Genomic DNA, 15,983 nt, shown 5'->3' on the forward strand with positions numbered 1-15,983 from the left:
CAAAAACAAATATTGTATTTTCACATTGAGCTGAATGATAACAATTATCGTTTCCAAACATAATATAAAAAATAGTGTACAAAATAAAATAAAAATAGAAAAATGTAAGATGATTAGTAATGATTTAATCTATTCACATTTAATAGAAATACCTGCCAATAACGGATAATCTATCTTTCGGTACATCGTTTCTACTTCTCCGTCGCCGTAATAAACATTCTGTCATAATTTTTATGACTATCAATGCAAGTATAAAAATAGCAACAATGTCTCGCACAAAAAGTTTCATGTTGTCAGAATCTGTAAAAGAAAATTTTTAGTGCAGGCTTTATGCGTTATATAAAAGTGTTGTTATGCTATTGTCCTTTATCCATTCTTAATATAAAAATGCGAAGAACTTTCCATCAGAGACCAATTGACATAGCAGTTGTCAACTATATGTCACCGTACTGCATTCAACGATGAGCTAAACCCATACTTCTTTAAATTCTGAACATTTTGAACGACAGTGCGATAGTAAGTATTACGATTTCAGCAAACAAATAATGCTGTAATATTTCTAAAAACGCGAGATTTTTTTTTGGCAAAAACATCTTCCTTTGCAATATGTACCAAAAATAAAAGCATCGCAAAAGTTTTAGATTTACAGTCTTTATATTTGAATATAATTCGTTTGGAAAGAGGTGTGAAATTTACATGGTTACTAATGGGTATATGATTATATTTTATGCTGTTCTACATTATATTTATTTATATTCGTGATATTGTTTTAATTTGATGCTGTTCGATTAGAATGGGGACGTTAAATCCCTCATGTAGAGAGAGTGCCATGCTCTCTGGACGTTCAGAACCCTTGCAACAATTCTTTGAGGGGTCCGTAGGTGGCCTGTTGCAAGGCCAAATGTCTGTCCCTATCCACTATATCCTCATTTTCCAGTGGCAGTACACATTTCCCCGACCTTCATCCCGGACGGTCTCAATTACAGTACCTACCTTTTGTATTAATCATTTATTGTACTCGTCCTGAACATGCATGAAATATTTGCCACTGGACGTTGAGCAACCAACAATCAATCTTTCAATTGTTGCTTCCTATCTCGATGATGTATTTTCCTTGGTTCTCCAATACAGGATAATGGAGTGATATCTGGTTTAGATAAATATATGTACCAATATAGAATATGCAAAAAGAACACACACACACACACACACACACACATAATGTTTGTTTAGAAATTTTATTTACTTAAAATATATAAAAAGATGAATAACACTTAAACTAATTGTTGTAATTACTCACCCATCTCTGGAAAAAATCTCAATTTGAAACTGTCGTCACTTTAAAGAAAACTATAAGTTTTCGTTTGGAAACTCAATGCGTGCAATTTAAATTTTTTATGACAATATGTCATGTTTATCTGATAAGTGAACTTTAATGTTTATATAACATCCATTAAGTTAACAACATATACAGACCAGCAACATGTAATATACAGTTGTTATCACATCTAACCTTTCTTAGAATTTGCGACGAAAGCACTGTTACAAAACAGTATCGAGAACGGTTCCACTGTAACCTTTAGATCAGTTTCTGACAAAATGTGTTCCACCGTAGAACTGTTGTGAAAGATCCTATCCAAGACTAGTTTTGTACAGTTCTAGCGTAGAACAGTTCGACGATAGACCTTTTCTATCACTGATTATTATGACAGTTCTTAAGAAAGGGTATAAATGATCCGTACTGTATTTACAACCATACACGTAGCTTGAGATTATATAATTTGAGCGTACAAAGGTTAATTCATAACGATGTATGTAATTAGAGCATACTCGAATACATCTTTTTCAAATTATGATTCATATACATGTATTTGATAAACATGGTTCCTGCGCATAATAGTATTTAATATGATTTCTGCTCAGTAGATTAATGACATAAAATTGTTTGAAGGAATATGTATGTATTCTTTTAAATTCAAAGGATCATCACCAAAGTGAAAGACACCGATAAAATTATGAACTATAGACATATCGGTGCTAACCATGTCATTTAGTCTCTGGTGGATAGTTGTCTCATTTGGCAATCAGACCACATCTTATTGTTATATGCATGGTCATTTTGGAAATTTGCTTCTCGGATTTGATGTTTAAAACTAAATATTGGAAATCTACATGTATAAAAAGTTAAAGAGCATTTAGCTCAATATAGCTTAAAAGGAAACCCTTCAGATATACACTTGTTTAGCTGGGATAAACTTAATAGAAAAACAAAGGATATGGGGTATCCATCCATGACACGAAATCAGTAAATGCACAACAAAAAACATATAAAAAGCAAAGGAACAGCGCTTTTACTGCTGTTCTTCATCTCAAAGTCACAGTGAGACCTCAACACAGAGCAAAAAAAAAACCCTCACCTCACTGCAAGTTTAAGACGGCCCCTAGAACCGGCTTAGAATTTAACCAACTTAGTATTTGCTTTTTTCACTGACAATTACCTAAGCATCAAAACATAAGATATTAGAAACATCATGACAGGATTATAAAAATACCACTTGCTGCTAGTCAGTGATACTATTGGGAGATGCATTCAATCAAGTAATAGTTGTGAATATTGCAAGATACGGAAATTTTAAAGTCATTTGTAAAATGCAAAATGTAAAACAAACTTCATTAATTGATTTTTTAATGAATTAAGTTTTAGCTATTTAATAGCTTGCTGTGCGGTATAAGTTTTGCTCATTGTTGATGGCCGTACGTGACTTGTATTTGCTTACTTCTACGTCATTTGGTTTCTGGTTGTAAGTTGTCTAATTGGCAATCATACCACATCTCGTATTTTTATATAAGTGATGTCCATAAGGCATACAATGGGTTAAAAGGGTATAAACGATTACCAAATAATCCGAAACAAACACAAAAACCCATGGGATTGTGCTAAAAGGATAAAAATCTTTCACCAACAAACATTGAAAAAAATGAGTCAGCTAAGCTAATTATTTGAAATATCAAGTCAGTTACTTCTAAGTTTTACCATTGCAAGACCTTTTTGTATTTTGATTTCTTAAAATGAGAACGGGTTGATATTTTTGTCTGGGATTTCCACATAACATGTATGTACAAAGAATTCTAAGATATGCAAGCCAGATGACAAGTGACTTTTAATTGCCATCGTTTATATTGACGGGGACTTATTTTGACAAATGGATTTAAAGGAATGTAAATTAACCTACTGATTTAAAGGCACTTATTTTGACATACGGATTTTTTTAGGAATAAGAACGGGAAGTAGTGTATTTGTGAATTGAACTTCAAGTGCTTATACCATGTTTTAAACTCAACGAGATAACAGTGTTTTGTACTTTTTACCTTGACCAAAATTAAATTTTAACAAGTATGTACAAAACCACATAGGGAACTACAGTGTCAAAAGAAAGGATGCATTTCAATGTTTCACCTGTAAAAAATATTTTTTTTTACATTTGGTTTTATCATAATGGGAAGTTTGTGTTTATTAGTTAAAATTGAATTTAACGATTGATTAACAAAGACAAAGATGACAGAAATAATAATCTTACGGGTTTGTACTAACATGAGTAACACGACGGGGGCCACATGTGGAACAGGTCTGCTTACCCTCCCGGAGCACCTGAGATCACCCCATTTTTTTTGGTGGGGTTCGTGTTGCTCAGTCTTTAGTTTCCTATGTTGTGTTTTGTTTACTATTGTTTGTCTGTTGGTCGTTTTCCTTTTTAGCCATTGCGTTGTCAGTTTATTTTTTACTTATGAGTTTGATTGTCCCTTTGGTATCCTTCGCCTCTCTTTTAGAATAGATTTGATAAGGACGTAAAGGATTATAAAAAAAAGAGTAAAAAATGACAGACATTACTCACGAGGCAATACAATGTCCAAAATAATAAAGATTACAAAGACAGACAGCAGTCCACAATACATTGCACGCATAAAAACCCCGACTGAATGAGCGGAACGAACCCAAAACTAAAGCTCGGCTGTCCTAATGTGCTTAGCATTTCTTGGTATTTGATTTGACCATCTAACTTTTTTGATTCAAGCGCCAATAATTAGTCTAAAGTAGACGAAATGCCCCTCCGGGGTTCCAAATTATAAGCCAGGTGTTTGATTATGTTTATTTTTCTAAACACATGTTAATACTATACATGAAGAGCAAGCTCTATATCACCTCAACGTAGAAAACTTGTGATGAAATTCAATCGAGATGATCAAAGACCTTATATATATTATGATATGTATCATTTCAGGCAGTGAACATCAAAACTTGTTAATAGATTTTTCACTGAAAATGAATTTTTAAAGTCATCTGAGCATGAATGACTTTACATTAAATCAAAATGCAGGAGCCTGTAATTAAGTGGTTGTCGTTTGTTTCTGTATATCATATTTGTTTTTCGTTCATTATTTTGTACATAAACCAGGCTGTTAGTTTTTTCGTTTGAATTGTTTTACATTTGTCATGTTGCGGCCTTTTATAGCTGACTATGTGGTATTGGTTTTACTCATTGTTGAAGGCCGTACAGTGACCCATAGTTGTTAATTTCTGTGTCATTTGGTCTCTGGTGGAGAGTTGTCTCATTGGCAATCATGCCATATCTTCTTCTTTTCATATTGTTCATTCTTTCAAGCAATTTATTAATTACTTACTACAGCAGCGTTCATACACGTGATTGTGGTTAACTAAAATGTATTCAGTATAGTTACAGAGTGTGTAGAGGCTGTTAACCTGTGCTAAAACACAAATACTGAATTGTCTTAATAGGTAATGACGTGAAATGTTTAACAGTACTTAATTTACTATCACAAAAATAATACTAGTAGATAGTGAACCTTTTTTAAAATTACTGTATTTCAGATCTAGAGCATTTAAAAAATATAGAAAAAATGAAAACAACACGTTATGAATCTCATGCGTCTGAAGCGCTTTTCTGGATTTACCTTCATCAGGAACGCTAAAAGCCGAATATTTGAAGGTTGAGGATGTATAAGAACCGAAACAGTTGAAGAACTATATGACCAAAAAGGACCTAAAAATAGCCAAATTCATCTAACGGCAATTTTGCCTGAGGGAGTTAAAATCTTAGTTTTCTTATAATTTCAATATTTATAAACGGACAGTTTTAGAAAATTTGTTATAAATCATGTCAGTTCCGAAGTACTGACTACTGAGCTGATGACACACTCGGGGACTGATAGCCCACCAGCAGAGATATCGACCTAGTGCTGTAAAAAGTGAAAACAGCACGTTATAAATTTCATGCGTCCGAAGCGCTTTTATCGATTTACCTTCATCAGGAGCGCTCAAAGCCGAATATTCGAAAGCCGAGGATGAAACGAACCGAAACTGTTGAAGAGCTATATGACCAAAAAGTACATAAAAATAGCCAAATTTATCTAAGGTCAACTTTGCCTTAGGGAGTTGAAACCTTAGTTTCCTTATAATTTCAATATTTATAAACGGACAGTTTTAGAAAAATATGTTATAAATCATTTCAGTACAGAAGTACTGACTACTGAGCTGATGATACCCACGGGGACTGATAGTCCACCAGCGGAGGTATCAATCTAGTGCTGTAAAAAATAAAAACAACACGTTATAAATTTCATGCGTCCGAAGCGCTTTTATGTATTTACCTTCATCAGGAGCGCTCAAAGCCGAATATTCGAAAGCTGAGGATGAAAAGAAACGAAACAGTTAAGAGCTTTATGACCAAAAAGTATCTAAAAATAGCCAAATTCATCTAAGGTCAACTTTGCCTGAGAGAGTTTAAACCTTAGTTTTTCTTATAATTTCAAAAATTATAAACGGACAATTTTAGAATGCTTTCTTCATTGAACATGTCAATACCGATTTACTGACTACTGATCTGATGATACCCTCGGGGAGTAATAGTCCACCAACTCATCAAAGATAATAGCTTATGATTTAATAAGGTAGACCTGTGTTTTGTCGTCGAAACAAAACTTGTGGAAACCCAAATTATTTTCCAAGTTGAACTGCACTAAACAAAATCCACCCAATACTTATGCTTCATCCGCCTAGGGCCATTAGTATCTGGAAGTAGACACAGAAATATCGTAAAAAATCATCTCAGAAAACTGAGAAGCATCTCAGTTCATATTGTCATGTTTGGAACTCATGTCGTAGTATATCTTTTTAAATTTTATTTATTTGGAATTTTGATTTTTTATGCATATTGCCACCAAACTATATTACAAAAACAAATATTATTCTTCTTATATAGGACATATATGACTTTAATGTTGAAATTCTAATACATGAAGACTAGCTTGGATACATTGTAGAACGATGAAGTTCGTCTGGTCTCATAGGTACATCATCTGGTAAAATATCTACAACTTGCGGATGAAGTCTCTGGTTTCTGTGTCTGATAGTATCAGCATCAGGTCTGTAAGAGCCCATATGAGAAATAATTCCAGAAAATTTGGTGCTTCCGCTGCGCACCTGTTTCTGCGATGTTTGATTTGAAAGTCCTCCATTCTTAACGTTTGTTTGTTCAGAGTTGTCGCTAACGTCTTTCAAATACCTCTGAAGGACACCAGATTCATTTTCACCAGAGTAAATTTTTGAATCATATGTATCGTAATCTGCTGGTGGGATGTGTTGCTCGTGAGTATCATATCGAACTTGCTTCAAGAAGTCAGGTGGGACTTCTAATTTAATGGACCCATTAGACCCATGTTGACGAGTTTGGTGTCTTGTATTCCATATCCTATGCAAGTCCTTTTCTGAAATGAGGGCTTTCCCATGTTTCATACCGCTAGATTTTGATTTGTTTTGTCCCTGTTGCGCTGATGATCGAGGTCCGCCGTTGACTTTTGATTGATTCTTTGCATTCATTCGTGACAGAGAAATCTCATTATTTGAAAACTGTCCGAAATAATCTTTGTACTTGTTAGATTGATATACATCAACAGCGGATGATTTAGTCACATTCGTTTCAACCTTTTGTGTATTATCTTCTCGCACGATAGTTTGTACGGGAGGAGGTTGTTGTATTATGATATACTTCTCTATAATTTCAGTTTTTTCCACTTTTTCTCTACGTTTCTTGACTGGTTTTTCCAATTCCGAAGATGATATTGAATATACATCCGGGTCATAATAATATGGATATGCTTCGTCAGCTGGGTACATAAAAGGCATCATATCAGCCGGATAGGGCGCCATGTATGGGTATTCCTGGTGCGAGCCGTGATAGTAATCCATCCAATGTTCATATTCCTTTTCTTGTTGATAATTTTCCGATGATTTTATACGATCCGAATCAGATGGATATGAAACTGAATAGGGTGTCTGTGTGTTTGTTGTTGTTACTGTTGGTTCAGGCATCTTTTCAGGTTGTGTTTCTTCCTGCATTGTTTGAGTAGACTGTGCTTCTATTGGAACAGTTTGTGTAAATTGAGATTCAGATTGAAAAGTCTGTGTAGCCTGAGTTTCCGCTTGAAAAGTTTGTGTACATGAACTAGAGCTAATTGTTTTATTTTGAACATGTTCGATAATCGTAACAGGATTCTCTAATACAGCTGTTATTGAATATTCATTGGATACATTAGAAGGAATTGCACGTGCTTGTGTAGACATATCCACGTGATAAGATGAATCCTCAGAGCTAGCATCTATCTCACTTGTTGGGTATTCGATAGTTTGTTCTATGTTATCTCTCTCATCACTAGGTTGTACAGGTCGGGTTTCCGGTTGATAGAGCTGTTTTTCAGCATTCAATGGATTTACAGTGTAGTATTCGACAGCTAAGGGTTTACCGTTTCCAACTTCATAGTACCGTACGGAGGATATACCATTCTGTTGGGTGTGAACTGGTTTTGAGGCAAGATAATCCAGACTATTTTGGCTAAGTTGTCTACTTTGTAATGTTGTAGAAACTGTTTGCTCTTCGACAAAACGAGTGCTGAAATTTAAAATTCGTTCAAATGATAATTTACAAATTCATCAATACTAACTTCACATACCATAAATAAAATTGCATTTTGTTTGAAATTAGTCAACTGTTTATATATTATATATCTAACTCAGCATCGTCATGTTTGGTATAGAAGGAATTATTTGGTTAAAGATTTTAACACTTTTCTTAAATTTTACGTGCGTAGTTGCAATAATAATCTACAATACAGGAATTATATATTACAACCTATTTCCTTTTGTCAGGATAATTTTCAAATTCCCACTTTATGGTGAACATTCTAAGAACCTTGAAATTTTCACATTTTTTGTATATACTTTTAAAAGAGTATTTCATGAAGTTTAGTCTCGATGAACCCTTTTTAGTTAGATGTTACTCAAGCCTTGAGAGATCCGGAATTTTTATGATTTTTTTAACAATCCTAGAGAACGTTATAATATTATGATTCCAGTTTCTTTCGTTGAGCATTATTTTATGTTTTTACGTTATGTCGTAATTTCTTTAAATTTATTGGCTGTGTCTGTTATCATTTCATTAAACAAGCATCCAGATTACTATTTCGTATGTTTTCAAATATATGAGTTAATGCTAGTGCAGACATATTTTAGAGTACATGACGTTACATGATATATAACTGTAAACGAGACAATGTCCATTTAATGTCCTGTTGTTACCAGTTTTAGGTAGTAAGGCCGTTTATTCAGAAATGTAATTACAGGATTAAAAGTTATAAAATACAACGTTGCATTCAATCCCTATGTTTTTAGAATGATGAAGACATTTCTACTTTGTAAAGTTTGTTTTTTATTTAAATTTATTTCTTCTGCAAGATTAGTGTGGTTGGAGATCTTTTCCGCAAGTGGTATTGCAGTAAAATATGAGGCTATGTTTTCAGAAAAGCGTTTTAAGTAACATTCCACTATCTTTGTTTTGTCTAAATGCGAAAGGTATATGTAACTGATTTCAAACATTAAAACTAGAGCCAAGGCATACAACATGCCGAAATAAAGACATTAATAAAGCTTTTCTAAAAGGATTTGTTGCAAATAAACACAAACTTGATCCACTTTGAAATGAACCATTAATGCAGACATGTGCATTTACTTTTCCCTATACACATTCAGAGGTGAAAAATAATCATATATGTCTCTATATAATCTAAATATCCAGCTTTAGAAAAAAACATGCAATTTGATTATCAACATTTCAATTGTGAGCCTCATTTTTATAAACCAGTGCTTGGTAACTTTATTTTGTGATCTTTCATCTCAATTCTAATTACAAAATCACCAAAATACCAAACTGATAAAACAGCGAATCAACTCTAAACTAGTCGACACAAAAGATAAAAGCTATTAAAATCTTAATATCAAAATTTGAGATCAGTAGGTCACCGTTGAAGACCTCCGTTAAACTGAAGAAGAAAATAAACTCTATTTATATATAGTGTTATCTCATTTACATCAACCACACATCCTTACAAACCTATTAAGGATATATAATTAAGAAAGTCATCATACCGTTTTGCTGGATTTGCTTTCAGGGAATTCAGGTAACGAAACAGCCTGTACTTCCTTTGCCTAAAAATAAAAATATCCTGTCGCACATGATACAATAGACTATTTTCATATTACCGACTTTTGACTCCGGATTATATTATTTGTCGACTGGTTACCTTGGACATCATGGTACCAAGTGAGGTAAGAGCAAGCTAAAGAAGTAAAACCAAGCTTTCAATCGGTACAACTTTGGGGCAAAATTACCTGCTTAACATTTTTTTTTCACTACAAAATCATCGGAAAACAGTAAACTTTCCCCTCAAATTACACCGATTATATGTTTGATTTGACTTATTTTGGTTGCTCTTACTTGACCGAGTACCATGATGTCCAAGGTAACCAGTCGACAAATTATATAATCCGGAGTCAAAAGTCGGTAATATGAAAATAGTCTATTGATATGGAATAGATTAACAATATCTTATCTAAAGAAACATGTAAATGCATAAATACAACATATACGTCAGAATTTTGGTACAATGTTATTTCTTCTGCTATACAGTGCCTTCATTAATCGACAAGGATCGCTTGGAGTCACATTCTAATTTTATTTTACAGTTCATAGATTCAACGTTACTTCTGAAGAACACTTGTCAATGTTCGATTCTTTTATAGTTAATGGAGAACAACAGTGCGTATACCATTATTCGTTGATAAGCGACGGAGCGCCTGAAGTCAATTTACGACTCTTCTATAGTGAATGTAAAACAACAGTGTGTATTCATTGATAAGCAACGGAGCTCCTCTAGTAAATTTACGATTCTGTTATAGTTAATCGATTAGGTATAAGATTTGCTTAAAGGGTTTGTATAGTAAAGGTTTTTATCTTATGTTATTTTGTCCTGAAGATTTTCTTGTTTTTGATGTTCATTTTAATAGACGACGTTTTAATTCGTGCACATTCCCTTAAATTCCCTATGTTATTACGTCATAGTTAGAACTGATTATTCGATGACGTCGTTTACGCCGATTGACCTCGGGTCAACCGGTGGAAATCACTCATAAAAACAACTCGAAATTGGTGTATTATAAAAGGTAGAACATATGTAATTTAAATTTGGAAAGACACAATGAAACATGTCTTACAAATCGAGGTAGATGGGGCAAGACAACGCCAAATCATCCCCATAGAGAGTTCGCATCTCATTGTCCGTTCTTTTTTATGAGATATATTTACATTCAGTCAAACCCTACCTTCCCCTATGAAATATTACTTACCTTTTAGCAGGAATAACTTTCTGTCCTTTAATATATCCATGTAACGTCGTACTGATAAAAACAATTGCATGTTTTCACAAACAAAATATTGTCTCATATTTGTAAATTAAAGAAGACTTAATTTATCGGGGTAAACCTCCGAAAACAGTCGATGCATTCTTAATGTGTTAAAGTAATACCTTTTTCAGTTTAAAGCGTATTATTGAATTAAGCAAAATGTATTCTTCCAATACTTAAAAATGTGTTTCCGCAATATACAATATTTCACAAATAGTTATCAATATTTGCTCTTAGTTTGAGTGTAGGTTAAACTTGAAAAAGTTTTAAGATGAAAATGAAATACTTTCGAAGTTTTAACTCATACATATTTGGCTTTAAATTGCTTATATATTAGAAAGGAGCAATTCTTATTTTTATAATATATTACACAAATAAACGATTATAAATCAAAACGAAGACAGGTGTCTATAAAAATGGTTATTTATTAAGAACAAATACCTGCCATTAACGGCTATTCTATTATTGGCACTTTCTTTTCTTATTTTCCGTCGCCGTAAACAACATTCTGCTACAATTATTATGATTATCAAAGCGATAACGAAAACAGCAATAAGGCAACCAATCAAGATGTTTGTTTCATGGGAATCTGAAAAAGAAGATTTTTAGTTAAAAAAATGCTGTTTAAAAGATTTTTGTATTGATATTGTCATATATTATCTTTTCAAATTGTAGTGAATTTTATATCTAAATTTCTTAAGATGATAAAATATAATTGTATGTGTATGCTTCATTTAGCTTTATTAATCGCTTCTAATGTTAATGACATTCATATTCTTTCGTTCCCGATTGTTTTAATTAAAATTTAAAAGTATGATTCATCGTAAAGTTGATACTATCGGATCTACTATGACAACTCAATCAGTGTTACATGCCAAGGACACACAGAGAAAAGGCGATATTTCGATACAGAGAGATATAGGGAATTCCTTACAGCATTGAAGTTTATCTGTCCAATGATTTGCAAATTCCGGCACAGAGACGACAGTACTCGTAATATGTTAATAAACATTACTGGTGCAATATACTACTTTAACGATTGGCTTTAAAAGGTAAGTATACAGGCTAGATAAAGTATTTTGTATAGGTACTTACACATGTTTGCATTTTTTTGTAGTAGTTGTGAAGAACAAAATACTGTCCAAATCATTAAAATGCAAATACGGTAAGTGTGTTAACATATCTATACCAAGACAACAGAAACACTAGTGAATTATTTCGTAATAACCAAGATATGCCATTACCACTAAATCCTTCAAGGCCAAGCTGATGGAGATATAACTATAAGACAACAATTGTTATGCATGCTTCTTGAATACTTAACACGTGTTTTACATGCAATCAGTGGAATATCAAAAGATACAGAGAGGAACATTCAACACAAATCCGTTCACTTTTCTATATTATGTCTATGAATATGTTGAATGATTGCCAATGACACAACTATCAATCAGAGGCTGTGCACCCGTGGATGTAAGCATCAAGAGGTCATTGTATGCCTTCAGCAATGAGCAAAATCCCTACCGTATAGTCAGCTATAAATTCGTTCAAATGATAATTTACAAATTCATCAATACTAACTTCACATACCATAAATAAAATTGCATTTTGTTTGAAATTAGTCAACTGTTTATATATTATATATCTAACTCAGCATCGTCATGTTTGGTATAGAAGGAATTATTTGGTTAAAGATTTTAACACTTTTCTTAAATTTTACGTGCGTAGTTGCAATAATAATCTACAATACAGGAATTATATATTACAACCTATTTCCTTTTGTCAGGATAATCTTCAAATTCCCACTTTATGGTGAACATTCTAAGAACCTTGAAATTTTCACATTTTTTGTATATACTTTTAAAAGAGTATTTCATGAAGTTTAGTCTCGATGAACCCTTTTTAGTTAGATGTTACTCAAGCCTTGAGAGATCCGGAATTTTTATGATTTTTTTAACAATCCTAGAGAACGTTATAATATTATGATTCCAGTTTCTTTCGTTGAGCATTATTTTATGTTTTTACGTTATGTCGTAATTTCTTTAAATTTATTGGCTGTGTCTGTTATCATTTCATTAAACAAGCATCCAGATTACTATTTCGTATGTTTTCAAATATATGAGTTAATGCTAGTGCAGACATATTTTAGAGTACATGACGTTACATGATATATAACTGTAAACGAGACAATGTCCATTTAATGTCCTGTTGTTACCAGTTTTAGGTAGTAAGGCCGTTTATTCAGAAATGTAATTACAGGATTAAAAGTTATAAAATACAACGTTGCATTCAATCCCTATGTTTTTAGAATGATGAAGACATTTCTACTTTGTAAAGTTTGTTTTTTATTTAAATTTATTTCTTCTGCAAGATTAGTGTGGTTGGAGATCTTTTTGATTGATATTGTCATATATTATCTTTGCAAATTGTAGTGAATTTTATATCTAAATTTCATAAGATGATAAAATATAATTGTATGTGTATGCTTCATTTAGCTTTATTAATCGCTTCTAATGTTAATGACAATCATATTCTTTCGTTCCCGATTGTTTTAATTAAAATTTAAAAGTATGATTCATCGTAAAGTTGATACTATCGGATCTACTATGACAACTCAATCAGTGTTACATGCCAAGGACACACAGAGAAAAGGCGATATTTCGATACAGAGAGATATAGGGAATTCCTTACAGCATTGAAGTTTATCTGTCCAATGATTTGCAAATTCCGGCACAGAGACGACAGTCCTCGTAATATGTTAATAAACATTACTGGTGCAATATACTACTTTAACGATTGGCTTTAAAAGGTAAGTATACAGGCTAGATAAAGTATTTTGTATAGGTACTTACACATGTTTGCATTTTTTTGTAGTAGTTGTGAAGAACAAAATACTGTCCAAATCATTAAAATGCAAATACGGTAAGTGTTAACATATCTATACCAAGACAACAGAAACACTAGTGAATTATTTCGTAATAACCAAGATATGCCATTACCACTAAATCCTTCAAGGCAAAGCTGATGGAGATATAACTATAAGACAACAATTGTTATGCATGCTTCTTGAATACTTAACACGTGTTTTACATGCAATCAGTGGAATATCAAAAGATACAGAGAGGAACATTCAACACAAATCCGTTCACTTTTCTATATTATGTCTATGAATATGTTGAATGATTGCCAATGACACAACTATCAATCAGAGGCTGTGCACCCGTGGATGTAAACATCAAGAGGTCATTGTATGCCTTCAGCAATGAGCAAAATCCCTACCGTATAGTCAGCTATAAAAGGTCTGGACATGACAAAATGGGCAACAATTCAAACGAGAAAACCATTAAATGTTATGTGTATTGCTTGTGTTTTCGTCGTTTTTCGTCCAGCCATAGTGTTCCTTGTTTTCCGTCGACTAATAATGTTTCGTTTACCATTGTAATCTTCTCCTTGGTTTTTGTTTTACCTACTATTTGTTATTCCAGAGCTCACACTTTACACAGTATAAGATAAACTATATCTATAGAAAAAGTATAAAAAATGATCGCATATGCTGAAATAAACTTCAAAGTACTTTATATGTTGATTCAAAAATCAATACACGGCCTGTATATATTAACAATCTAAATATATGACAAAAAAACCCGGACTTGTTCCTTCCAGGTAAGGGATCTTTATAACTAATTAAAATGAAAACTAACCATCCCTCGTGAGTGATAACTTCAATTATGTTACAATGCTAAATCGAGTTGTAGTTTTTAAATTTTCATCTTTAGTTTGGTTAATAAAATGTCAAAAATGAACAGCACTTTAACCATTTTAATTGATAACTATTGATCAAATGTAAAATAGTCTTTTTCAAATATGTAACGATTCTCATACACGTACACTGGAATAAGAAAAATTTTACTCACCCATCAGCCGTCGAAAAATATCACTGCGAAATATTCATCATTTTAAAGAAAATTATATATTTCCGATTGGAAACAAGGCGTAAAATATATATGTAATAGAAAATATATCTTGCGTATCTGGGCGGAAACATCGTCAGAAAAGTGAATTTAAATGTTCATATTGCATCCATTTACTAAAAAACTATAAACTCCCCAGCAACATGTTACATATTTACAAATACATCTATGATATGTATAACTTGTGAACACACAAAGGTTAATTCATGTTAATGTTTTGTAAATAGCATACACCTTTTACATCTATAATTCATGCATTTGATAGAAATGGTTGCTGCACATAATTACTTTCCGTATGAGTAAATATTTTAATATGATTTTCCTGGTCATTAGATTAATGACAATTGAATGATTGGATTAATATTTTGTATAAGATTGATTTCTAAGATAAAGAACTGCAATACAAAACACGGACATAAATATATAAACCATTATGCATTTGGAATATGTATTTCTTTTAATTGGTGTTAGAAACAAGTATCTGAAATACGAATGTAAAAAAAAAAGTAAATGAACAATCTGTAGAAGCAAAACATTGCATAAAAGATAGACATGAAAAATGAACTTTAATTGCTTTTTTATAAACTGATAACTTCTTCAAAAGATGAACCAAAGACAGTAAAATAAGCTTGCTAACGGTCTCGTTAACGCCTTGATAATGTACAGCCCAGCATCAGTAAGATTAATGATGTGAAAGTTATGCAACACATTGTCTTAAATTTTGCTTTGATCAATTATTGTGAGCATTTTTTATCTCACATTTTCGAGTGATATGGGTTTTTTTTTAGTCGCGTAGATAAATAATATATGACTTCATAAGCCTACGTCATTGGTATTGTCTACGAAAATATCGATAAACAGATTATCACTGCATTTGAGTGTTGCTGTATATCATATTTATTTTTCGTTTATTGTTTTGTACATAAATCAGGCCGTAAGTATACTCGTTTGAATTGTTTAATATTTTTCATGTCGGGGCCGTGTTTGGCTTACTGTTTGGTAAAAATTTGCTCATTGTTGAAGGCCATTATATTTTAGAAAAAAAATTATAGTCCTTATATATATTGAAATGTGACGAGTATCACTTTGTTAACACAGGCAAAAACAGAGAAAAAGTAATAAACGATCAAAACCTGGTTTAATTGTCGGATTTCAAATATTTAGTTTTGAACACTACCAATGTGAAATAGATTTTTCCAAAT

General features: G+C 32.4%; 1 protein-coding gene across 1 annotated transcript; it reads right to left on the reverse strand.

Annotated features, from left to right (window-relative positions):
- Positions 1 to 6,261: 6,261 nt before the first annotated feature.
- Positions 6,262 to 14,969, reverse strand: LOC127722197 (uncharacterized). The gene is made up of 5 exons (XM_052229095.1): positions 14,725 to 14,969; positions 11,252 to 11,399; positions 10,754 to 10,804; positions 9,497 to 9,556; positions 6,262 to 7,964 (listed from the first exon to the last, which is right to left on the reverse strand). Exons 1-5 carry the CDS (start codon positions 14,726 to 14,728, stop codon positions 6,320 to 6,322), a joined length of 1,908 nt encoding a protein of 635 aa, XP_052085055.1. The 5' UTR covers positions 14,729 to 14,969; the 3' UTR covers positions 6,262 to 6,319.
- Between the last annotated feature and the right edge of the window lie 1,014 nt (positions 14,970 to 15,983).

Source organism: Mytilus californianus, unplaced genomic scaffold (assembly GCF_021869535.1).
Source record: "Mytilus californianus isolate M0D057914Y unplaced genomic scaffold, xbMytCali1.0.p SCAF_12, whole genome shotgun sequence".
Lineage (NCBI taxonomy): Eukaryota > Metazoa > Mollusca > Bivalvia > Mytilida > Mytilidae > Mytilus > Mytilus californianus.